The following is a 26,157-nucleotide window of genomic DNA, read 5'->3' as shown; positions in this document are numbered from 1 at the left end:
CAAATTTTCAATTTCACATCCTGAGAGATATTGCTTGGTACAGCTAGGATACAGGTTTGCCTGCATGTGACTGAGGTGAAATAGGTTAATAAGATGGATTTTTTGTTTCTCTTATTTAAAACTCCAAGCTGGCGTGTTGGCTCCATTCGTCAGGGAATTCAGAGTTTCAGCCTTCTTCATTCTTGTTAGTCTGACATTCCAAGGGTGCTTTCCTCATCCACATAATCCAGGATAGCAACTATGTCTTCACTTCAGCAAGGGGGAGGGGAACAAGGAAAGAGAAGGCATATCCTTCCTTTAGCATGAACCAGAAATTGCCCAGATCACTTCATTCACATCCCATTGGCCAGCATCCAGTCCACCCGGCTGCACCAGGGATTAGCAAATATGGTCTTTATTCTAGGCAGCCATGCAGGCCAGTTAAAAATTCTCTTACTGTGGAAAAATGGTAGAATGCATATTATGGTTCTACTAGCAGCCTCTGCCACCCATTCAACAAGTATTAACTGAGTATAAGTAATCAATTATGGGATGTGAACTAAACTTTTACTTCAGAAGATTTGAAACTACTCTTATTTAAATTTCTTCTTAATTTCACTAATATTATTTTTTAAATTTTCATTTTAAAGGGAATCCAAGGTCCTATTGGTCCACCTGGTCCACAAGGGCCCCCAGGACAAGGCTCACCTGATCCCAAGGTAACTTTCTAAATGAGAGAAGAGTTTAATCTATCTATATTCTGATTGTTGTTTTCTGGTCAGTGGCCAGTGCATTTGGAAGGCAGCAGAGGAAATGAACTTAAAAATGAGAGATCTCTATTTAATGTAAAATGTACTAGCATTCCTAATGGTTTAGAACATGTTATATGTATTCTTTATGCTCTTAGAAGCTTTTACATTCATCCCTCAGTATCTGCTGGAAGGTTGATTTCAGCACTCCCACCCCCCTTCCCTATACCAAAAGCTGAGGATGCTCAAGTCCTTTATATATATGGTGTAGGATTTACATATAACCTACCCACATCCTCCTGTATTTTAAAAATCATCTCTAGATAACTGCTAATACCAAATACCATGTAAGTGCTATGTAAATATTTGCCAACATGCAGCAAATTCAGGTCTTTCTTTTGGATATTTTTGGAATATTTTTCCTTGAATATTTTCCATCCAAGATTGGTTGAATCTGCAGCCGAGTCCAAGCTCATACCACTTGCTGCACTACAGGCCAGTAAGTCAAGAGACACAGTGCTGGGGAGAGGAAAAGCAGCAAACCAAGAAGATGGCATACTAATGTCCTAAAGAACCATCTTAATTTGGGGTAGAATTCAAGTTTCTTTTATGCTAGGGAAGGGGGAAGCAGGAGGGAGTTAAGATCAAGAGAGAAGGACGACCACAGATATCTGGGCGCCAGCAAGGGTCCGAGGAGGGTTGTGAAAACATTTTGTTCTCGGTTAGTTGACTTCAGTTGACCTGAATCTGTTCCCGATGTTCCTATAAATCTTGATAAGACAATCGTTATTTTTGTTCATACTTCCTTATCTCCTCGTGGGAGGTAAGTTTTGAGTAAGGGACTGTTTGCACAAATCTTGACCTGAGTCCCTTTAGTGATTAACATGTCTACATGCAGGGCTGAACAGAGGCTTATGACTCAGAGGTTAAAGCAGCAGAACAGATAGGTACAATATGGAGTCAGAGATGCCAAGCTTCTGCCAAGAGGCAGGCGGTGGAGGGGGATCTTAGTTCCTGAAGAACAACTCAGGGATATTCATCAGATTGTTATGTCTGTCCCTTATGGAGGAACTAGTACTCTGTTTTATCACTGAACTATTGTCATTACTTTTTTTGTTTAACTCCTCTTCCTTTGTTTTTGTTACTTAGTTTGTTTGTTTTTTGCAGTATGCGGGCCTCTCACTGTTGTGGCCTCTCCCGTTGCGGAGCACAGGCTCCAGACACGCAGGCTCAGCAGCCATGGCTCATGGGCCCAGCCACTCTGCAGCATGTGGGATCTTCCCGGACCGGGGCACGAACCCATGTCCCCTGCATCGGCAGGCGGACTCTCAACCACTGCGCCACCAGGGAAGCCCTCTTCCTCTGTTTTTGCATTCCCCCGTTTCACTAATTAGTAACTGCCTGTGCCTGCTCCTTAGAACTCAGGGAAGGCCCAGGAAATTAAAGCCTTTTTCTACAAACAAGAAATGGGGGAAATGGAGGGGCTTTTGTACCTGGGAGGGCCTCACAGGGTCCTACTCGATTTCAATCCCCTTTTTCTTTTATACTACTCAATTCTAAGGGGAAAAGGGCAGACAAGAAATGGAATAAAGTTTTGGATAGAGAGGTTAATCACAAACTCAACAGAGGAACTCAATTTTATGGGGACTCAGTTTCAAATCCACAGACACAGAACCGGTGGCTACCAAGGTGGCGGACTATATTTACACCATCTTAATTTACTGCTTTTATTACTTTTACTTGTGAGACCCTATTCTAGAAACTCAAGCAGTAATATCAGTAGAGGTTACCTGTGGGCTGGCTAGTTTTCATTCCTTACAATAGGTCCAAAACCAAAACGTTTAGTTAAAGATATGGAGTCAGGGGCTTCCCTGGTGGCGCAGTGGTTGAGAATCCGCCTGCCAATGCAGGGACACGGGTTCGAGCCCTGGCCTGGGAAGATCCCACATGCCGCAGAGCAACTAAGCCCATGCGCCACAACTACTGAGCCTGTGCTCTAGAGCCCACGCGCCACAACTACTGAAGCCCACACGCCTAGAGCCCGTGCTCCACAACAAGAAAAGCCACCGCAATGAGAAGCCCATGCACCGCAACGAAGAGTAGCCCCTGCTTGCCGCAACTAGAGAAAGCCTGTGCGCAGCAACAAAGAACCAATGAAGCCAAAATTAAATAAATTTATAAAAATAAAAATATAAAGATATGGAGTCAGAAATAACCTGGCAAATAAAAAATTTTCTATGAACTTGGAAGCAAATTACCTTCTAAATTAGAACTATTATTTATCCCTTGGGGAGAGACACTTATTTAACCAGCTGTCCTTAATGTTGCTTCAAAGAATCACTGATCATTGTTAAATAAATACTCCTCTGAAAGTACCTCCCTTTCAGTAGATTCCTTCGAGAGTCCCATGTGAGAAGTAGCTCAATAGAATACAGTTAAAGTCCTTGAGATTTCTGATTTGAGCCCAATGGTGAAAGCTCAGGTTGTTCTCTCTGGTTATGATACTGCTTTTGATCAGCAGTAACCTTGGCTTCTCACGTGTCAATTTTAGTTACTCTGGAATATAACTGCCTATCTTTTCCAAATATATATATATATATATATGCCTGAAATATATTTATATTTGAATAGATACAGAATAGATACATGCACATATACACATGTATGTGAGTAGAGCATATGAAACTCAGTTTTATCTTACTTTGCTGATATGTTTTGCTCTTAGGAGATCAAAGGTAGGTACATATTATTTTTATTTTGCTGCTATATTCAAATACTCTTCAAATACTCTTACCTCATTAGGGAGAAGTAGGCCAGATAGGACCTACAGATCCTAGAGGACCAGTGAGCCTTGGAGTGCAAGGTCCAAAGTGAGTTGTCTAAGCTGCTTGGAAGCATTTATGTAATATTATGTAAAGTTTCGTTTATATCCAAATGCAATACATATCATGTATGTATCACCTGTTATTTCATCAGAAAAGAGTCTGATGCTTAACTCGTATTGTTTAAGAAAAACCAAAATCTTAGTTTATTTTAGTGATGACTGTTTACATTTTTATTTGTTTATTAGCATTAGAGGTCCTCTTTCGGCACAGAGTGATTCTTTAAGAACATTATTGCCTGCCATATTACAAAAGCATAGGAGAATTTCGGTAAAGTTTACTTCCCTCCTTTTGTTTTGTAGCTGGCTCCTTCTCATCCTTCAGATCTCAGCTCAAAAGTTACTTCCTCAAAATTCATTTCCTAAAGTATGCCCACCCCACTACTGTTACCCCAGACTGTTATTTAAAAGCACACTGTTCGTTTCCCTTGCTTTTTACCACTTACCTCAACTTGCATGTTTTTTGAATTACTTTTCATCTTACTACACCCTTTAGAAATGCACTGCCCAGTATGGCAGCCGCTAGCCACAAGTGGTTACTGAATACTTGACATGTGGCTGGTATAAACTGAGGTGTGCTGTAAATGTACTATACACTCTGGATTACAAAGCCTGGTACAAAAAAAAAAAAAAAAAGCAAACTATATGATTAATACATTTGTATATTGATTCCATACTGAAATGGCAAAATTTCGGTTGTATTAGAGTAAGTAAAGTATATTATTAGAATTGTACTTATCTGTTTCTTCTAATGTTGTAAATGTGGCTGTTAATAATATAATTACATATATGGCTTGCTTTATATTCTATTGGACAGTGGTACCCCACTTGGGCAGGGATTTTGTTTCCTTTTTTTCTTCTTTGTTACTGAATCCTCAGTTTGGGGGACAAAATAGGTACTCAATAAGTGCTGTTGAATAAATAAATGAATCCTTATTTCACCCTTCACAATTTCTATAACTCATCCTGCAGGCATATAGAATCTGGCAAGCCATGCTGAGCGTTAAAATCCATCATTGTTCTGCTGTCATTGACATGATTCTTATGAGAATTGGGTATTAGAAGAATATGTAAGACACAGGTCTAAAACAAATATACATTATATATATATAAACATATAATTGCAAGAGACACAAAATGTACTAATATAGTGATCATAGCTGCCATTTATGGAATGATTTTGATGTGTCACACAATGTGCTAAATATGCTAAGTACATATATGTGTGTATATACATATATATACTATATTTATGTCTATACATGTCTATAGTATGTATATATGTATATATACATATTACGTCATCTAATGCCACTTTCAGAGAGGCCATATAGAGTAACAAGGCTACTAGGCAGTTAGACTACCTAAGTTCAAATCCCAGTCTTGCACTAGATGGATATATAATCTTAAGCTTCTCTCATTTTCAAAAATGAAATACTTAAAATATACTCACTACTATAGAGAATAACAAAGAACACCCATGTATTCCACAACCCAGCTTTATCAAATATCTAGAATTTTTTTAAGAAGAAGCATTACAGACATAGCTGAAGGCCTCTGCCTGTGCTCCCCAATCCTATTGTCCTCCCTTCCCTCCCCAGATGTAACCATTATCATGAATTTGGTGTTTATCATTCTTTTGAAGTTTTTTTATAATTTTCCCATATGTTTTTATGCATAAGCCATATATTGCTTTTTTTGTATTCTTGAACTTTACATAATATATCATTCTGCAATATATTTATACTCAGCCTTAGTTATTTGTGTTTTTATATGCCTTTCATTCATTCAGTTTAATTATTTTATGATACTATATTGTATGAGAATACCTCATTTAAAATTTATGCTTTCCTCTTGATGGACATTTAAATTGCTTTCCATTTTGTGCATTTGCCAACAATGCTGCCATAAACATTCTCTGGGTTTCCTCTTTTGTAAGGATACAAGTTTCTCTCATTAGCAGGATTGGAAGATCACAGAGTATGCAAGTTTTCAATTTTGATACTGTGAAAATCCTGCCCAAATAAACAATGGGTAAAATGTTTGGACCAGATTACCCTCCTTCCAGCAACAGGTGAAAATGCTCTTTTCTCTACATTCTTGCCAGTATGAAGCGTGTAAAAATACATCTCATTGGTTCAGTTTTTATTCCTTGATAACTAACTGAACAGTTTTTGTGTGCTTAATGGACCTCGGTTTTTCTCTTTTGTAAATTCCTGTAGATACTGATTTTTTTTGTTTTTGATGTTGGGTGTTCCTTTCTTATTAATTAATAGTTCTTTATATATCTGGATAATAGTCCTTTGTTATTTGGGTTGCAAATCTCTGAGGCCATGGCTTGTCTTTTTCACTTAGAGTACTTTTCAGCATATACAATAGAAGTTTTAGATTTTGATGTGTTTCTATCCCTTTATGGTTTGGGCTTTTGGAATATTATTTAAAAACATTTCTTGACTCCAAAGTCATAATATATTCTTACGTATTTTCTTCTGAAAAATTCCGTGTTTTACTTTTTAAAATTTAGGTCTTTAATACACTTGGAATTTATTTTTGTGGATAGGGCAATGTAGGGAGTCTATTTTTCCCCATATGGATAACCAAATATCCCAGCATCAGTTATTAAGTAGCCCATCTTTGCCACACTGATTTGTAATACCTCCTATGTCATATATCAAGTTTCTATATTTGTGAGGATCAGTGCCTGAGTTCTCTATTCTGCTCCATTTGACTATTTATATCTCTCAGTGCTATTATCTCTCTGTCTTGATTATGATAGATTTATAATGTTTTATCATCCACAGAGAAAATACTCTCATCTCCTTCCCTGGTTATTCTTAATTCTAACATATACATTTTAGAATTGGCTTGTCAAATTTGACAAATATCCTGTTGGAGTTTTTGAAATTGCATTGAATCTTTGGATTAAATATTGAGTCTTTCAAACCACAGAGTAAACCTCTCTACTTTTTTTAGGAAAATATTTGTCATTTTATCCATAAAGATCTTCTACTTTTTTAGTTAAAAAGGTACCTTGGAGAAATTTTGGCAATTGTAAATTGTTTTTTTTCTGTACCTTCCAATTAACTATAACAGGTGTATAGGAAAAGTATTGTTTTGTTATTGTCTTGTTTTGTTTTGGTATATTGATTTTTGTACACAGCCAGCTGATAAAATCTCTTATTTCTAATTGTTTGTAAAGGTTCTTGCTTTTCTACTCCCTGTGTACATAAGCATACTGTCTGAAAATAAAAACAGTTTTGCCTCTTCCTTTTTAGTTCTTTTTCTTATTCACTTTTTATCATTTTACACTGCTAGGGTCTCCAGTGCAACGTTTAAAGGAAGTGACTTCAGAGGAAATGCTCCTAAAATTTCACTTTTAAGTGTGACATTTGCTGTAGGTTGTTTTTTTTTTAAAAAAAAAATTCATTTATTTACTTATGGCCACATTGGGTCTTCGTTGCTGCGCGCGGGCTTTCTCTAGTTGCCGTGAGTGGGGGCTACTCTTCATTACCGTGCGCAGGCTTCTCACTGCAGTGGCTTCTCTTGTTGTGGAGCATGGGCTCTAGGTGAGTGGGCTTCAGTAGTTGTGGTGCGTGGGCTCAGTAGTTGCGGCTCGCGGGCTCTAGCGCGCAGGCTCAGTAGTTGTGGTGCACGGGCTTAGTTGCTCCACGGCATGTGGGATCTTCCCGGACCAGGGCTTGAGCCCGTGTCCCCTGCATTGGCAGGTGGATTCTTAACTACCAGGGAAGTCCCTGAAATCTATGTTTAACATGTATGAATAGTTTGTTATTATTTATTGCTAAATAGAATTCCATTGTATGGATATACCACAATTTGTTCATCTATTCATCTGTTAATGGAAATTTTGGTTTTCTCCAGCTTTTGAATATTATAAAGCTCTTATGAACATTTATGTACACATCTTTGTATAGACATATGTTTTATATTTTTCTTGAGTAAATACCTTGGAGTGAAATGGCTGGGTCATACGATAAATATTTAGCTTTTCAAGAAACTGCCAAATTGGTTTCCAAAAGAGTCTGCATTCTGTCTACATTTTCACTGAATATGGAATTCTAGATTAATGGTTTTCTTTTTTTTTTTTCCAGTACTTTCATGACGTTGGTCCACTGTCTTCTCACACTATTTCTGATGAGAAATCTGTTGTGATCTATACATTTGTTTCATTACATAATGTCTTTTCTCTGGCTACTTCTGAGATTTTTCTATCACTGGTTTTGATTATAATGCACCTTAATTCAGTTTTCTTCATATTTCTTGTGTTTGGGTTTCATTGATCTTCTTGGATCTATGAGTTACTGATTTCATAAAATTTTGAAAATATTAGGTTAGCATATCTTGAAATATTTCCCACCCTCAGCCTTCACCCAGGAAATTCCCACTTAAATTTCAATGCTTGGAGTTTTCTCACAGTTCACAGATGCTCTGCTCATTCTTATTCAGTCTCTTTTCTCTGTGTGTTTCATTTATTATTGCTATATCTTTCAGATTGCTTATCTTTTCTTCTGTGATGTCTAATCTGCTTTTAATTCTATCCAGTGTATTTTTATCTCATACTTTGCAATTTTCAACTCTAGCAGTTCAATTTATGTCTTTCTATATCCTTCATATCTCTGTTAACAAGTTTTAACTTTCCTTTAGTTTCCTGAACATACGGAATGCAGTACAGTAACTGTTTTAATGTTCTTATATATGAATTCTATCACCTGTGTCATTTTCTGTGTCAAGTTTTTGCAGCTTTCTTTAATCCCTGATCATTTTTGATTAGCTACCAAACATTGTGAATTTTACCTTTTTAGGTGTTAGATATTTCTGTATTCGTATAAATATTTTTGTGCTTTGTTCTTAGATGCTTCTATACTACTTGAAAACAGTTTGAGCATTCTGGTCTTGCTGTTAAGCTTTATTAGGTGGGACAAAAGCAGCATTTAGTCTGGGGTTAATTTTTCCCCACTACTGAGGCATGACCCTTTTTAGAACTCTAATCTATGCCCTCAGCACTGAGAAGTTTTCTTTCTTGCCACTGGGAGCAGGCACTGTATCTCTCCTGCTGTCAGTTCTCTCTGATCCTTTAAACTGGTGGTTTTCTTGGCCTTGGGTAGTTTCTTCACTCTGTGCTGAACAGTATTCAGCTAAATACTCAAGGTGGATGCACAGCAGATCTTCATAGTTCTCACCATGGCATCCTTCCTCTCTGGTAATCTATTGTGTGAATTTTTGATACCTTGGCTTACCCAGACTCCTACCTTTGTCTCCTTAAATTAGAAAGACTTCTGATGTTTCCCTGGGTTCTCTCTCCCTGCACCATGGCCTGGGAACTTTACCCAAACAGTAAACTTGGGAAATTGTAATTTTCACCTATTTTGTTTCCCCTCTCTCAGGAATTATTATCCTTCATTACTTAGTGTCTAATGTCTTGAAAGTCATTGTTTCATATATTTTGTCTGCTTTTTTAGTTGCATCAGATGGGAAATTAAATCTAGTCCCTCCTGCCCCATTTTGACGAGAACCTTAAGTTGCATTCTTTTTCTTAGGGAGACTGGTCTGTGATTTTTGTTTTCTTATCTTGTTGTATGACTTTTTAAATCAAAGTTTTATTAGCCTCATAAAATAAATTGGGTAGACTTCCCTCTTTTTCTATTTTCAGAACTATTTGTATAAGAGAGGGAATATCTCTTCTTCAGATGTTTAAAAATTTGGTAAGGTTTGACTGTAAAACTAAGTCTGTGATCTGGGAGGGAGAGGAAGTTCCAGACTTGCAATTACTGATTCAATTTATTTAATGGTTGGTTTATTTAGTTTGTTCATTCCTTCTTATGTCATTTATGTAATTTATATTTTTCTTGAATATTATCCATTTATAATGCTTCTAATATATTTGAAATTGTCACAGAAATTTTCTGTGATCAAAAAAAATGTTACTATGTATATAATTATATTCACCTTTCATTCCTAATACTGTTTTTTATGACTTTTCTTTTTTAATATTAATCATTACTGTTAGAAGTTTATTTTCTTAGTATTTTTAAGTATTACCTTTTAATTTTGTTACTCTTCTTGCTTTTTGCTTGCAAGTTAATTATTTTCTGCTGTCATCTTTATTATATCCTTCTATTTATTTTTAGGTTCACTTCACTAGTTTTTATAATTTAGCTGAAATGACTTTCAATTATTTTCAATATATTTTGCTCTTAATAAATGCAGTAAGGACACTTGTATACTGTTTTAAAGTAGCATGTGTTTTCTCTGAACATTTTAAAGGACTTGTTCTCAACCACAAATTAACTGGAAAGTGAGTAGAATTATTGAATATTAGACTTGGAAGCAACGTTTGGGTCCCAATGTTTTTATTTCATTTTTATATTAGTTTTTTTTCAGGATTGCTGTCACAAATTACCACAAACTGTGGCTTAACATAATAGAAATTTATTGTCTCACAGTTCTGGAGGCTAGAAGTAAAAAATCAAGGTGTCTGCAGGGCCATACTTCCTCCAAAACCTACAGGGAATCTTTCCTTGCCTCTCGGCCTCTGGTGGTGGCCAATCCTTGGAATTCCTTGGCCTGCAGCTATATCACTCTAATCTTGGCTTCTGTTTTCACGTGGGGTTCTCCATATGTGCCTGTCTTCACATTATGTTTTCCTCTTATAAGGACACCACTCACATTGGATTAGGATCCACCCTAGTTACCTCATCTTAACTTGATTACATCTTAACTTGATTACAAAATAAGGTCCATTCACAGGTGCCAAGGGTTAAGACTTTAACATATCTTTTGGGGGAGGGGGCTGGTCACAATTTAACCCATAACAAACAACATAACCCAAAACTGAGACCCAGAGAGGTTAAGGAACTTGCCCAAGGCCAAATAGTTTAATGACTATTAATTACTATTCAGATTTCCCTGCTCATAGGCTTTTCTCAGGTATTACAAGATGTGACCAATTTCGAGTACCTCAAAGGGGAGTTCCATGATAAATATGAACTTCTGGGAAATAAAAATCTTTACTCATGCACGGGCTCCCAGGACAGCCAGGAGTACCGGGAGAAAAAGGAGCTACAGGGAAGAAGGTAACATTGCTTTTCATATTATTGGTGTAAAACTATTGAACCACACTGTATCTTGGCCCTGCAGAAGCTCAAATTAAACCATTCAAGACAAACTTAGTCTTTTCAAGAAAAAAAAAATCCCACAACTCTTAATTTCCTTTTTCTCTTAGTTCAGATAAAAGAGCGCCAATTCAAAGCCTGAGTAGTATCTCACACCCTCTGCCTTCTCTCTGGTATTTTGGCCATGGTATCCTCCAGTGACCTAGTCCCTTTGGGATTCCTAGAAAGCACTTTTATTTAAACTTACAGAAAAACACTTTTTTTTTTCCCTCCGAAAGGAGTCTGTAAATGCATTCAGGAAGTAAGGCTACTATAAAGATTTCCTGAAGTATTTTGAGTTGACATTTGAAATACTCATTTTTCAATATAAGTAGTGGAAAACAGCAGATGGAAAGGCTGAAGGTCTTTCTTGTTTTTTAAAAAAACAAACTACCAAATCTGAATGAAGAGCCAAAAGAAAGTGAGCTTATTGCTTTGGCAATTGGCTGGGAAATTGGACTTTTTCATGGTATTTCAGCTGCCCTGAGCTAAACTGGAGTTTGATATGAATTTATTCAAGTTGGTAAACTTCCACCTTAATTTTGAGACTAGAGTGAAGGTCTGGTCTGTACTGGAGGATTTCAGCAGAGACTACTGGCTGTAAGAAGAGACAAGGTGGGTGTGTACATACTGTCTATGGAGGGTCAGCTAAGACATCAGTGCCATTTCCTCTAGGGAGAAGCGGGGCTTCCAGAAGCAAGAGGCCCTGAAGCACCACCTGGAAAAGGACAACCTGGTTTCAAGGTATGGAATTGACAGTGGTAGGGGAAGGGAAGCAGACTGCCTGAGTTCTGGTCCTGATACTAAGGAGCCATCTTAGGAGAAATTTGGTGTTATTCTTGCTATGTCAAAGGTGTTTACTTCTGGCTTAAAATTATGGATACCAGCTTTTGAACTTTTGTAAGACAGCAAGTATGTATTATTCATTTTCATTTTCCTACCATCTGTCATTAAGTCCCAGCTTAGAGGAAGAGTTCAACACATTTTCTTAATAAACAGCCAAATTGACATTTAAAAAACACATAGTAAGGGAAAAGAAGACTTGAGATACATCAGTGAGACGTCAAAGTCCATACATTTTTTTTCAAATATGTATATAATCTCACAGAGTAATAAGAAATATAACCTTATTAAGTGGTACTTTCACAACATGGAATATATTTATTTTATACATTGTAGAAGTGCTAGTTGAATAACATCTTTATATGTCAAGATAAGAATATCCAAATTCATCAATAAGACCATTAGTGACATTATCTATAGCCTCTAAGGTGTCAGATGTTCCTGCATTTCTTATGTGCGGTCATCAATGACCATATAAAGATTCTGAAGAATTATATATGAGTAAAGTAAAAATAAAATCCATATACTTATTAGTGTTCTGTTTATAATTCCATTAAAATAGTGATTGATAGCTTAGATGTCTATGCCTTGAGAAAATATTGGCTAAAATTGAGTTGTTAACCTTAAATGTGAAAAACTGAAATATATTTGTAGAATTTCAAACATTTTAAATAATTGACTAACCAGACTCTGAGATCTATTTTTGGTGGGGTGGGAAGCAGGGAGTAAAAACATGAACAGAGAATCCCTTTTCAACATGATGCAAAAAATACTTTTAGAAATGATTGTCTATTAACATTCATGAGAACTAACATTTTCTTGAATATACTTCTGGAAAACAGACCCTTGGAGTTATAACTGAAGCTGTGGGAATGAATGATAGCTCTGAGAAAGAGAGCTAAGGTTTGAATCCCACATTTTACAGTGGCTGGAGCAAGAATATTCACAACAGCATGAAGATAGGCAGAATGCACAGTAGTACCATGTTAGAGAAACCAAGGAGAAAGGCTTTCAAGAGGAAAGCAATGGGTGGTGTCAAATAGACCAGCAGAGCAAGAATATGCACTGTCTGGATTTGTGGCTTTAAGGTGATTCGGGGCTTACGGAAGGCTATTGGAGAATATGTTACATATCCAAGGTATGTTATGGTTCAGCGTTGGCACTTTGTAATAACAGTTGGATTCTTACTGTTGGCTTCTGGGATGATTTAGGTCAGTAAGTTCAATTTGGTAGTTAATCGGAGAAAATAAATAGTTGCGGGTAGATTTCATTTCTGTTGGCATTAATAATGAAACAATAAGTTATATTCAATATTTGGACATTCAACAGGTTTTTTTTAAATTACCTGTGTCACCACTCTCGATTAGTATGCATATTAGGGAGTTCTTTGCACGCCTGTGGATTCTACAGGTCACCTTTTCTTCTTAGTGAAGTGTCTGCATTGCCGATGACCTTGGTATAGTCCAGTGGTTCTCAAGGTGCAGTCCCTGGAACAGCAGCACCTTATGCTGCTGTCAGAAATGTAAATTATTGGACCCCAATCCAGACCTATTAAATCAGAAACTCTGGATGTGGGCCCAGCAATCTGCAGGTGATTCTGATGCATGCTTAGGTTTGAAAACTGGAAACTGTGGTATAGTCATTTATGTCATATATATTGAACGGCCTCGGCTACAAACCCCGAGTTCTTTTGCTGAGCTAGGCACAAACTTAGGTATGGTGCCTTGCAGTTGAACCCTAGTGTAAGGATAGTTCTAGAATTCTCTGAGGCTTCTGGCTGAAGGTAATACAATTCTTTGGGGGTAGCATTTGTGTACACAACCCTGCTGGGGAACACTAGGCAATTTCTAGCTCTGCACCAGGTTAGTGCTCACTCATCTTTCTACCAGTTGAATTATTGGCCTCCTTTGGGAGAAAGAACTAGACTCTCCACTGAGGAAGAAACAAGGCTGGATTTTTAAAATGTCTTATTTTATGTTTTAAAACTGAAATAGGACAGAAGCTGAAAAACAGCATGACAAATCATTTCTTTTCTGAAACTGACTGTCTGAAAATCATCTGTTAATAGACCAAGGGGGCAAAAAAACTGTAAAGTCAAATCGAAGGCCCCAAAGGAAGATACTGAACATAGAGTTTAGAAAATACTAAATCATACTGAATAAATGAAGACCGAACAATTCTGAAGTCATCCAATCTGCTCAGGAACATCGACAAACCCTGTGCAGCTGAGCTGGGCTTGGGGAACATCACTTTAAAGTAGGTATTCATTGAGAATCTGGCCATGATATAACATTAAGGAGGGTCTGTTCATAGAACAACTATATTTTTATTATAATTTGTGTCAGGGTGATGGAGGAAAGAAAGGGAGCAAAGGAAATCAAGGACAGAGGGGATTTCCAGGGTCCGAAGGACCGAAGGTATGTTTCTTATATTCTCATTTATGCTTTGGGGAGATTGTAATTGTGCCTGGTTTTAATGGAATATTAGATTTCCACTGTTTTCCTCTCAACAAATACAAAACAAAAGCCCCCAAATGAAAAAGGCTTTAGAAACCACACTATTTCAGACCATAATAGAATGGAATAAAGAGATTGCATAAAACATGTGATCTTCATTGAAATATTTATTCTGCTAGGAGAGAATCTGTGTGTCAGTCCTCTCTAGTAACAGCAAAATATTCAGTAGTTGGGATAAAGTTAGGACCATAGAAGGTATCAATCCTCTATCATCTTGTTTTGCGGAATAAGAACAAAAAAGTCCCAGACTGAGGGCTTCCCTGGTGGCTCAGTGGTTGATAGTCCGCCTGCCGATGCAGGGGACACGGGTTCATGCCCCGGTCTGGGAAGATCCCACATGCCGCGTAGCAGCTGGGCCCGTGAGCCATGGCCGCTGGGCCTGCACGTCAGGAGCCTGTGCTCCATAACGGGAGAGGCCACAGCAGCGAGAGGCCCACGTACCGCAAAACAAACAAACAAACAAAGCCCCAGACTGAGTGGCAATGCAGTAAAGGATGAAGAGCAGTGCTTCAGAAGGCAGGAGAGTGGGGTTCTCATCCTGCCCCAGCCCGGAACTTTTGGGGGCCAGTCAACTTCAATCGTAGAAGGAAAAGAGTAATAGTGTCTATTTCACAGGGTTGCTGTGAAGACCTAAAAGAGTGAATAAAGAACTCAGCATGGTTCCTGGCACATTGTAAGTGTTCAATACATGGAGTTATTCAGACAGGAAAAAATCAATATGTGAAATGGAAAGTAGGGCATATATGTCCTGATAAACTGCCCGAGACAGGGTGCTGAGGAAGAAGGAAACTGTGAAGCAAGAAATTAGATACGTGTCCTGACTAAGCAGGAGAGAATATTGAGGTCATCTGGATGTGTTCAGGGGTCTAGGAGATGCTAATTGTAAGAAAGAAACAGGGAGTCTGTTCAACGACCAGACTATTAAAGAACAACTAAAAAAAAATGGGTACCAGCAAGATAAGAGCAGGTACAAAAAAAAAGGCATCCCCTAAAGACCAGTAATTCTTAAACTTCCGTGTCATCAGTATTGCCTGGGAGCTTGTTACAAACCCCTATTTCTTGTTGCCATGCCTAGCGATCTGGATTTAGTATGTGGGTGGGTCCCAAGAATCTGCATTTCCTAAATAAGTGTCTTCTGCCGCAGGTAGTTCAAGGAACACATGATGAGAAAAGCCATTATATAGGAAATGTGTTGGATTAGTATTAACAACAGTGATTACTCTATGTCTTAGTTATGCTGACTCAACGTGAATATTTTTCTGTATTTTGAAGGAAAGTTTTTTCTGATAAAGGATTGCCATATTTCAAAACATACACCTAAATAACGGTCTTTAAAAGAATTGCATACTTTCTATGTATACAGTTTTGTATTTAAAAGTAATTGGCTTCTCTTAAAAAGAGAAGAAGAGATTAAATCTAGAAGCATAATTTTACTTCATCTGGTTTCAGTGAATATTTTAACAGGTTAATGTTTTATCCCTTTGCCATGGGATTGAATAGGGTGGTTATCTGTTGCCAGAACCCTGGCCATGTCCTGTGCCATTGCCATACAGGTTTGGAATTAAGGACTGGCACATACAGGCCTCGGCATCACTTGGCCCCAGAGGCCAGTGTGCTCAGCCTGTTGGTCGTATAATGGAATCAGCACAGTGGGAGGCCTCAGCTGTGAAGATGGAGGTGGCTCAGGGCAGGAGTCATCACCAGTGCGTCTGATTGATAGAGTCCCTCCTGGAGGAAGCAGGAGGACCAAATAGTCAATTCTGTAAGGCAGGAGGAGGCCAATTTTTTGGTAAAGGTACAGTGAGCAAATATTTTAGGCTTTTTGGGCCAAGAAGCAAAATTGAGGATATTACGTGGGCACCTATTTAACAATCATTCAAAAATGTGAAAACCATTTTTAAATGATTGTTATATAGGTGCTGTACAGTAGAAATTAACGCAACATTATAAATCAAACATCCTTCAATAAAATAAGTTAAAAAACTAAAGACAATTGCTTTGCACAGTGTTGTAAAGTGCAGTAGTGGTACTTATATCAGAATCACCAGAGGTGCCTCATAAATGTTCATATTCCTGGGCCCAACCCCTAGACCTATTGAAATAAAATCTCCAGGGCTGAAATCCTGGACCCTATATTTTACCAGATTTCTCTAATGATTTCTCTGTTCCCTAAAATTTGAAAATCACTGATCTAGAACCAGGTAGGACAGAGACATTGCTTGTTGTTCCAGACTGAGTCTTTATTGAGACTCATACTGAGACAGAAAAAAAAAAGAGAGAAATGTTTTAATTTTCCTGTTCAAAATTTCATTTTTTTAAACCATAAACTCTCTACTTTTAATTACGGACGTGAGATACCACACAATGGAAGACTGATATACTGTGGACCATAAAATAAAATAACAAAGGAAAAAGTTATAAACTAGAAAGAACACTATTTACCTACCAAGTGTACTCAAAAACTTACACTAAAGGTATTTGTTATAATGGAACAAATATTTCCCTCTGAGCTTCCTGGCATACAAATACAAAAGTGAATCACCACGAATTACATGATTTTTATTACCTAATAAAAGGATGCACGAGAGAAATTTCCTATTACTCAGGAATTAACTGAATACATTTATTAAAGGGAGTGAAATTTTAACCATCAATAACTTTAGTAGTGGTTTAACAAAGATGTTCAAATATTTTCACATTGGTCTGTGAAGCCGGTCACAATACTTTAAAATGCTAGAAATACGTTTTTATATTTTTTAATATAATTCCTGTATATGGTTTCCTTGTTTGACATGTAATGAGTAGTTTGCTCTTTTTTTAGGGTGATCCAGGGATTATGAGCCCTTTTGGGATGCCTGGAACATCAATTCCTGGACCACCCGGGCCAAAGGTATGCATTCTCGGGAATAGTTTTTTTCTTTTACTTGGGTCTTTGGCAGTTGGAGTGGGGAAAAAATTCATGAAACCAGTGAACTAGAATTTCAGTTTTGGAAGAAACCAAAGATATCATATAGCTCAACCCTGATATTTCACAATTAAGCAGATGAAAGGCCAGCAGCAAATTTAAGATTAGAAACCAGATTTCTTGCTCCTGGTCTTGAACTTGTCACTTTACCTTGAACTACCTCCCTTAAATACCTAGACCCTAAAGCATGTAAGAATTTATTGCATTGGTTCAGAATAATCTGCTAATCAGAAAGTCTGGCAGAAAAGAAATCCACTCAGATGGAAGAGCATTCCTGGACGTTTTCACAGCCTAAATATTTGAGTGTAGAGAGCCACCTATTATTTCAGTGGCCTTTCTCTGAACAGTTTAGTAGTCTTTACTGACAGTTTTTATTTGCTTAAGATTTGAAACTCCCCTCAAATACATTAGAAGATGTACTCTCTCAGGATCTGATTCTAATAGATTAAGCCCTTTATAATTGGCCAATGGCTTTTTTGCTCTGTGCCATTATGGTTTCTCATAAAATCTAAAGCCTGAAACTGTGAACATTATTTGAAATGTACAGGGAGATAGAGGAGGACCTGGGTTTCCTGGATTTAAAGGAGAACCTGGAATTGCTATTGAGCACCAAAGGTATCCTTTATTCATGTTCTTTCGTTTTGTTTTGTTTTTTTCCTGTATGTGAGAGAAGTGAAAGTGGATTTAATGCATCATAAGTTGATGATTGTGATTTTTCTACCTGAAGTCTCTATGTTGATGAACTGAAATGTAAGAATACACTATTCCCTTTTTAAAAAATCAAGCTAGCAGATCATTTATTTTTCATAAATGTGGGGGAGGATAGCTCCTCTGGTAAAATGTTTGCTGACTAAACAGTTGATTGAAAATGCTTTTTGTAATATCTTTGATATGAGATTATATGGCCTCTAGCCTCCTTCATTTACTATTAATGGCCAATGTATCTCTTCTATAAAACATTGTCCAAAAAGTTCATGTTTGGAAACTTTACTGAATCAGATTTCCCTGCTTTATTGTCCATCTTTCAGAGTTATTTCAAATGAAAATGCGAATAATTATAGGAGAAGACAGCTTTTAGTAATCAACACATTTTTCCATGGCAACAAAGTACCATTTCCCTCCTCACATAAAACCCAGCATCAAGCAAAATTCTACATTCCAAATGTCAACAAGCACATCCCTGTTTATGAGAACAGGCTTTAGGGCTCCATAATCAGCACTTATTAAATTAGTAGCATGTTGTTATGTAGCTTTGAAGCTGGCTTTAGTTTATCAGATTGTCTCTTCTAGATGAAAGGGTTCAAGTACTAACGTCAGTGATTTTCAAACTTCAAAAAAGAAAACTTAGAACCATCTTTGAAATATAATGCAAAACCTATTATATACTGACATAAGTTGGAGTGGTTCTTTTTGAAGGCTGAGGTAAGATCCTGACCTCTGCTGTTCTTAATCACTTTAAGAGTCCTCCTTCCTAGAGTGATAATCTTCTGGCTTATTTGAGACAGAAGAGGTTTCCGGGATGTGGCATTTTCAAGCTAAAACAGAGAATGTCCTGGGCAAACCAGAACAAGATGGTCATCCTACTGCCCAGACTCTGAGGCACATAGGAACCCAAGATATGTAAAAATTCTATGGAAAACCAAGTTACGTATGACTCAAGAAAAAATTCCAAATTTCCTAATGCTAAAACTACAGATATGACCTCAATCAAGAACATTTGGGTGACATTTTTCATATTGTTTGATAACTTCCTGAATCTGTGTATTCCTAGGTCCGTGATTTAAAGTTACTTCTCTCTACTTATACTATTCTTTACGATAGAAATAAAATCTAATTAAATGTGCATCTGGGGTTTAAAAGCTCCACCTGTTTTCTACTGATCATTATTAGGCATCGTTGGTGATAGTATTTAAAGTTATTTGTCTCTTCAATCAATTTTCTAATCCCTTGGCCTCTAATGATACTCTTTCTGCCATTCTTCCCTAATGCATTGGTTTTTAAGCTCTTGGAGGGTTAAATGTCTGATAAAAGTTTTGGCCCCTTAAATTCAGTTTTGTCTATCACTTCAGGGACCTCCCAGGTTGTTTTGAAAGCCCATTTCAAAACACCTGATTACGATTTCTACCCTAATTTCTGTTGAATGAGAGAGACACTTGTGAATCACTCTGCAAGACATTTTCTTGAATCCAGTGCAGAAAGACCAAGTGGCAAAATTCCATCCACAGAAATACTGTGAGGCATCCAAAATAAAGATCTAAGCAAGAACACTGCCCTTTCCCCACCCCCATTATCATCAGAAGTAACAAGCTAACTGAAATTTTTGTAGGAGAGAGGACAAAGACCCCCAGGAAAAAAAATGTTCAAAAACTATGAATGTTTCAATGGCTTTCCCCCCACTCTGGGTGCCAGAGGATAAACAGTAACAGCTGCTGATAATGTGTTATAGGCTTGGAACTTAGAAATGAAAACTGAAAGTGAATTTTGTTACCAATTTTTTTCCTTTCAACTTAACCAGGGAGCAGTTACTGCTTTGTTTTGTTGCTGGCCTGCTCCTTATGTAAGCATGCAGAGAAATGGGCATCTTATTTTAGGACCTGTCCCATAGAAAATGTTTAGCATTTTAACCTTGAACATAATTGGAAGAGGATAATAAATTGCTTCTGAGAAGCGACCAGTTCCTTAGTGGGGAATACAGCAAAATTCACCTCTCCAGAATAATTTGTTTTTTCTCTGTCATACAACTTTAAGAGATCACCTTGGGTTTTTGTTGATGATAAATATTACCTTAAGTGTTTATAAGTGGCCACAGGTTTTCTGAAGATCATTCTTAAGAACGTTAACCACATAAAGCCAGTCTCTTTGTTTTAATAGGAAATAACAGCTATTGCATTCATGATTTTCAAAATCAATTTAACTTTCTTATTGCTTAAGTGGCTTAAAGAATTTTTTTTCCCTATCATTCATTCATAGGAGTAGAATCAGGGGCAGTTTTGGGGAGTTAGATTTTGGGCAACACTTTGGCTTGGAATAATGGCAGTTTGATTTCAGTGTTTGCTTGCATGTAAAACAAATATTAAGAATCCTGATACTTCTTCCAATCTTGGAAAACAAAGGTCTATTAGTAGAGTTTCCTCCTAATGTGGAAAAACATAAATATTTAAAAACATGAACAGCTCTTTATCAAAATAATTGATGAGAGTTGTAAGAGTTATTGTAAGAGTTGGAAGAGTTATCACAGCAACAGAACGGAATGTGGTATAAATAGAAATGTTTTAAATATAAGTGTAGTAGACTTACAATTAATAACTCTTCTCTGGTAAGAGTCTTCCTCTTTTTCTCCATTTTAATTTAGCCAGAAATTTCTCCGAGTTCTATTTGTACAGAGAACTCTAATGTTCAAAAGGCAACAATTCTCCTTCCCTATCCTCTATATAGGAGGTCAGTAGTTGCTACTAAAAGTTTTAGATGCCCAAGATCATCACGGTAAAGCAGTATTTATAACTTTTTCCTAGGTCTCAGGATATGAACCGCAAACTCTATGTCCTATTCTTTTATAAAGTGTTTTTTAAAAATTAATCTGTTTTTAATTTTTATTTGAGCTTATTTATTCCTCCCCTAATTTGGGCGCCATTGAGGAAGATAATAGATGTAACATAATAATAGGTAACTACAGTATCTTATTTTATACTTAAACTTTTACTACATATTCCCCTCTATTCTTCTCACATGATGCTTACTAAATTTTCTCATTTTATACTTCCTGATTTATGATGCATTAAAAATTGGTAATTTTTAAAATTAAAATGTCAGCAACTAGCCCTTTTCTAATGCCCATGAAGTGTGTTTCCTATAGAGGACCTTGTAATGGTTCAGATATACTTTCTACACTCATTCCATGGGTAAGACTTATGAGGAGATAAGGAGTTGCCATATTTCCTTCTAAAATTTTTCAAACTGTTCCTCTGCACTTATCAAATCCACCTCTGGCATGTTGAGTTGGTTTTGTGCTTAAGTTTTGCCAGGTGTTTCATAGTTTAGTCTTATGATATCTCCTGGTGCTGGAATTTACCCAGGGTGCCCAAGGCCCTCGGGGACCAGTGGGCGCTCCAGGACTCAAAGGTGACAGCTATCCTGGTGTGGCTGTAAGTGTGGACATTGCTTTTATTTCCTTCCTTCTTCTCTCCCTCTTTTCCATCTTTCCTCCTTCCTCCCTTCCCTTTCCTTCCCTTCTTTTCATCCCTCCCCCTCTCCTTTCCTCCCTCTCTCTCCCTTCCTCCCTTTTCTTTTCTTTTTTCTTTCTCCCTCCTTCCTTTCCTCCCTCCCTTCCTTCCTTCCTTCCTGAACACTGAACACAACAAGGTTGCTCCAAGGTTACTCCCTCTCTCCCTTATTATGTCATCTCAGGGCCCTCGAGGATTACCAGGACCCCCTGGACCAAGGGTTTTACATAGAGCAGGAAACACTGGAGCAAAGGTAAGACTTTAAAGTAGGTAGCAGTAGCTTTTAAAAATGTACCTTTAGTTTGGTAAAGGTGAAAATCTTTATCAGACATGATAGAAGAGGAGAAGCATCTACAGAATTGATCAAGTTATTTTTCCTCATCTATGGACTTCCTGGGCCTTGTACTGACTTGAACATGTAGATTAACTTTATGGTTTTTGGCAGCAACCCTCACATTCCTTTGCTGCCTTGTCTTCCTGTACCAAGAACAGCCTTTGGTTTAGATCCCTCCCCTCTCTGGCCATGCCCCTGCCTAAGTGCTCTCATTCAATACCATGGCTTTAACCACTATCTGCACACTGATGGCCTCCAAGTTTCTATCTTCCCTCCCCTAAGCCCTGCTTTCACACGTCTAGTTTCTTACCATACATCTCCTCTTAGATTTCTCACAGACAACTCTAACCTAACATCCAAAATAAAGCCTTTGATTTTCACTCCATAAGCCTGGAAATGGTGCTACCAAGCACCCTTTGCTCATGCCATGACACCTGAGTCATTCTTGGTCCTTCATTTCCCTCTCTTCCCTCCCCGTGTAGGCCTATGGTAAATCCCATCAGTTCTACCTTCAAAATATATCTTGCTTCTGGCCGCTTTTCTCCTGCTGCTTCCATCAGGCAGCCCACCATTATCTCTCACCTGGGCTATTCAAACCTCTTCACTGGTCTTCCCTCTTCCACCTCTGCCCTTCTATTACCTAGCAGGCAAATTGATCTTTTAAAACCATAAATCAGATCACATCCCTCTCCTTCTCAAAAAAGCTCTCTAATGGCTTCTCTTTGTACAGAGAACAAACTCCAAGCACTTTCCGTGGCCTCCGGGGCCCTTCACAACTTGGCTGCCACTCCCGCCCCTTGCTCCCTTGCTGCCCACCTCTAGCCACACTGGCCTGCCCTCCTTCAGCTCATTCCTGCTTCCAGACCTCGGCTTTGTCAGGAGAGCTTCTTCTTCAGGTCTCAAATCTTGCCTCCCTGTCCGCCATACAAAAGGCAATCCTCTCTCCCCACCCCCATCACTGTCACGTCCCCCAGTGTGTTTCTTCCATAGCACGCAGCATTTCTGAAATCATCTTGCTTATCTACTGCTCTGCATACTTCACAAGAGTATAAATTTTCCTGCAGGCCGGCTCTTTGTCGTACTGAATTCTTGGTACCAGAACTAGATGTGCTGCCCAGTAGGAACTCTATAACATGTTGAATGAATGGAAAATGAATAATCAGTGTTACCCTACAGAGTGAAATTCTCCTTAGAAATATACCTACTCACTTAGTTTTTCAAATGCTTCCAGGTCATTAGAGAAAGAGGTTGTAAGTGCCTGATGTCAACTTTTTGTCTTGAGTTTTTGGCCTCTGCCCCAGCACTTGGGAGTGTTGACACCTTGATACTGCTTCTGTACAGTGCAGCAAGTACCCTTTTGGCCTCTCCCAGGTAGAATGAAAGACTGGAGACCCATCGCACTCAATTCATCTCTAAAGGAGATCTTGATTCCTGCCCATCTCTGCATGTCAGGGTAATCAGGAAGGTCAGGGAGACGTGTCTAAAAGTGCTGAGTAGGCTGTGCTGAGGACAGACACCCTAGGAGCTTTTGTCAAGGTTCTGGCTTGTCGGACTCAGGACAGAATCTGATCCTCATTTGAATTTGGGGATTGAAATATTCTTTTATCTTTAAGGCAAAGTGTCTGTCAAAATGTTAAAATTTAAAAATAGAAAGAGGAACTTCAATATGTAAACCACATTACTTTCTGCTGAGCAAAATACTGGTAAAAACTTTTGTTTTTACACTAAACATTCCTTTAGTTATGGAACTAGAAGCTTATTCCTGTTCAAAAGAAGGCCTGTGTTAAATATACTGGAATGCATTTGTATTCCAATGGAAGCATGTAACCATTTACATTTCCACGGAGTAGATTATTATAAATATTTTATATAAGTATACATTGTATTATATTAAATTATACCATTGCATTACTGCTTTACATTTAGCGGTAATAATAAAGACGGGCACTTAAGCACAGAGAGTAAGCACTTAAAAATTTGACTCTTGTGCATGTTGCACCATGTCAGGTTATTTAACATGCAGACTAAACATTTACTAAATGAGTTCGTTTATCATTTCCCTCTAAAAGTCCCTTGTATTTTTTTCATACACATCTTAAGGGGAAAAATCACAGGAAAAAAAAATGTTCCTTCAAAATTTTATCCTGCCTATTTTCTATTGTTGTTAACAGTCAGCATGTTGCCAGAAGATGTCTTAAGTGAAACTCATATTCCCTCTGCTAACTCACACAGGAGGCTGAGTGGAAGCAGTAGCCTCCAGCTCACGTCTACTGAGGGGAGATGGGAACACAAGCGAGGACCTGCCTCCATCCCGCTGCCTTCTCCTCCTCTCTGTCGCCCCTTCCTGTGGATGCTGGGAAAATGCATTACCCTGGCCCTCTCTAGCCCTGGAAGGAAATGTCAAGAGTGCAAGCTAGTCTTAGAATCAAAGAACCTGTGGATCATGAACTTGAAAATAAAGGAAATTCCATATATATGTGTTAGCATATGTATATATATAACTGATTCATTTTGTTGTGAAGCTGAAACTAACATACCATTGTAAAGCAATTATGCTCCAATAAAGATGTTAAAAAAAAATAAAAAATAAAAAAAAAATAAAAAAAAAAAAATAAAGGAAATTCCAAAAGCAAACACCAGCTTTTAATAACTTTCAAAATCACCTCTCTTCTTTTATAGAAGGCTTAGAGACTTTATGGACCCTTTTTCATTTTTTTTTTTCCTGAAGAAAACTTTTGGACACACACACAAGCACACACAGCTCCACAGAAGCTGGTAAAGAAAGGGAAATATTTGGAAAAGTCTAATTCCACTTAACTTTGTCCTTTTGGTTTGGTAAAGTGGAGGTGAGACTCTCAAAAAACCTAAGGTTGCCAATGGTAGCAAAAGCACAGGACTCAAATGTGTGCAAAATTCCCCTTCTTCCATTTTTTCTTAAAATGGCAGAGAAATTGTAAGTGCATGGAAATGTGTGGGTTTGGTGCATGCACACACATGTGTGTGTAATTGTATAGACATATATCAGACATGTTTCTTATTTAAATTCTGTGTTGTCACCTTAAAATATTGGCCTTAGGGCACTAACTTACAAAACAAATGTGTTTTGAAATGAGGAAACCGTTAAGGTTGACGATTAATTTATGGTGGGTTTTGCGATATTTAGTTAAGGTCACATGTGTTTAGCATTTGACACAGACATTAGAATCAAAGCTTCTATGTTTCAAAACATATAAAAAACAGTCCCTGACATCTTGCACCCTTGTGGCACTCCATGGCTTTTTTCCAAGTGGAAGAATTCCATGATGACATCAGTGGTTACAGTACTTCTCTATACACTTCCCTTGAATGAATGTAATCCAAATTTTGACAAGGGCTTCTGAGAGATTTCTAAAATTCTTGTAAAAACTACAATTTCCAAGGAGATAGTAGATACAGTTTTAAAATCTTTTTTTTTTTTTTTTTTTTTTTTAGTTTTTTGGCCGCACCACAGGGCATGCGGGATCTTAGTTCCCTGAGCAGGGATGCAACCCATGCCCCCTGCAGGGGAAGCGTGGAGTCTTAACCACTGGACCACCAGGGAAGTCCCTAAAATCTACTTTAGAAACATGCCAGAAAGAGGAACTGACAATTCAGGGTTTTTTTGCTAAGTTGGAAGTGCTCATCCAGTTCCCTGAACCCTAGACCCAAATCGTCTGCACGACGATGGGGAGGGCAAACTCAAAGATTCTACCTAACACTGCTGCCATTTCTCCACTGGGCCCAGAAAGACTAGAAGGACCCTTTGTGATTTGGGGACCATCATTATATAAACCTCATCTCCCTTTGAGAAGCCCAGATAATTCTTTGCTTCTGTAGCTTCACCCCATAGGCTAGTGAATCACCCCAGGGCTGATTCACTGACATCTCTGAGGGTGAGAGTTTATTCCTGGCCTCCTGGAAGAGAACTACAAGGAGTGGCTCTCCTGAGCTCCAGAAGGGCAGGAGCATCTTGCCAGGCACCTCTTCCAGCTCTTTCAGCCTCCATCGGTGTGCTAGCTCATCAGAGAGAAAGCCAAGGCCTTCCCCAAAGCTTTGCGGCAGTAGAGCTTAGGTCAGTTCTTGCAAAGAGGAACTTTAAGCTGGCTTTGGAGCCCTCAAGGGACCTTTTAACCATAAAGTGGTTGGAATAAAGTCTGGGCAGAAACGGCTTGTTGGGTTGTTATTGTTGTTACCATGATTGTATACTACCTAAATATTATATGTTACCTAAATATTTCCAGAAGCTCATGGCATTTTTAACAACTCTCTTATTTTATAGATAAGGAAATCAAGAGCCAGAGAGATTGAACAACTTGCCCCTTTACAATATAAACAGTGTTGATACTATATTGTGTTGAGTGTGAGAGGGAGTCTATAAATATGGATGAATGAATGAAAAACTAAGTGCATGAATAAATCAGAGCAGGTAGAATGACTTGTCCTGATCTACAGATGCTCGGTCTTCAATACTGTCCATTTTCCA

The 26,157-nt window shown here is 38.0% G+C and overlaps 1 protein-coding gene across 1 annotated transcript in view; it reads left to right on the top strand.

Annotated features, from left to right (window-relative positions):
- Positions 1-26,157, top strand: part of COL28A1 (collagen type XXVIII alpha 1 chain) — a gene marked incomplete at both ends in the record, with an annotated part of 159,468 nt that overhangs the window by 59,818 nt on the left and 73,493 nt on the right. Inside the window, 10 exon segments of the mRNA XM_082662419.1 lie at positions 630-698; positions 3,531-3,598; positions 10,628-10,700; positions 11,454-11,522; positions 13,967-14,038; positions 16,959-17,027; positions 17,650-17,704; positions 17,707-17,717; positions 21,176-21,244; positions 21,507-21,575. Coding sequence (XP_082518545.1) covers positions 630-698; positions 3,531-3,598; positions 10,628-10,700; positions 11,454-11,522; positions 13,967-14,038; positions 16,959-17,027; positions 17,650-17,704; positions 17,707-17,717; positions 21,176-21,244; positions 21,507-21,575 — 624 coding nt within the window.

The sequence above is a fragment of the Grampus griseus genome (genome assembly GCF_964374135.1).
Source record: "Grampus griseus genome assembly, chromosome: 9".
Lineage (NCBI taxonomy): Eukaryota > Metazoa > Chordata > Mammalia > Artiodactyla > Delphinidae > Grampus > Grampus griseus.
The sequence above is the reverse complement of the archived record's forward strand: the minus strand, read 5'-3'. Positions and strand labels throughout refer to the sequence as shown.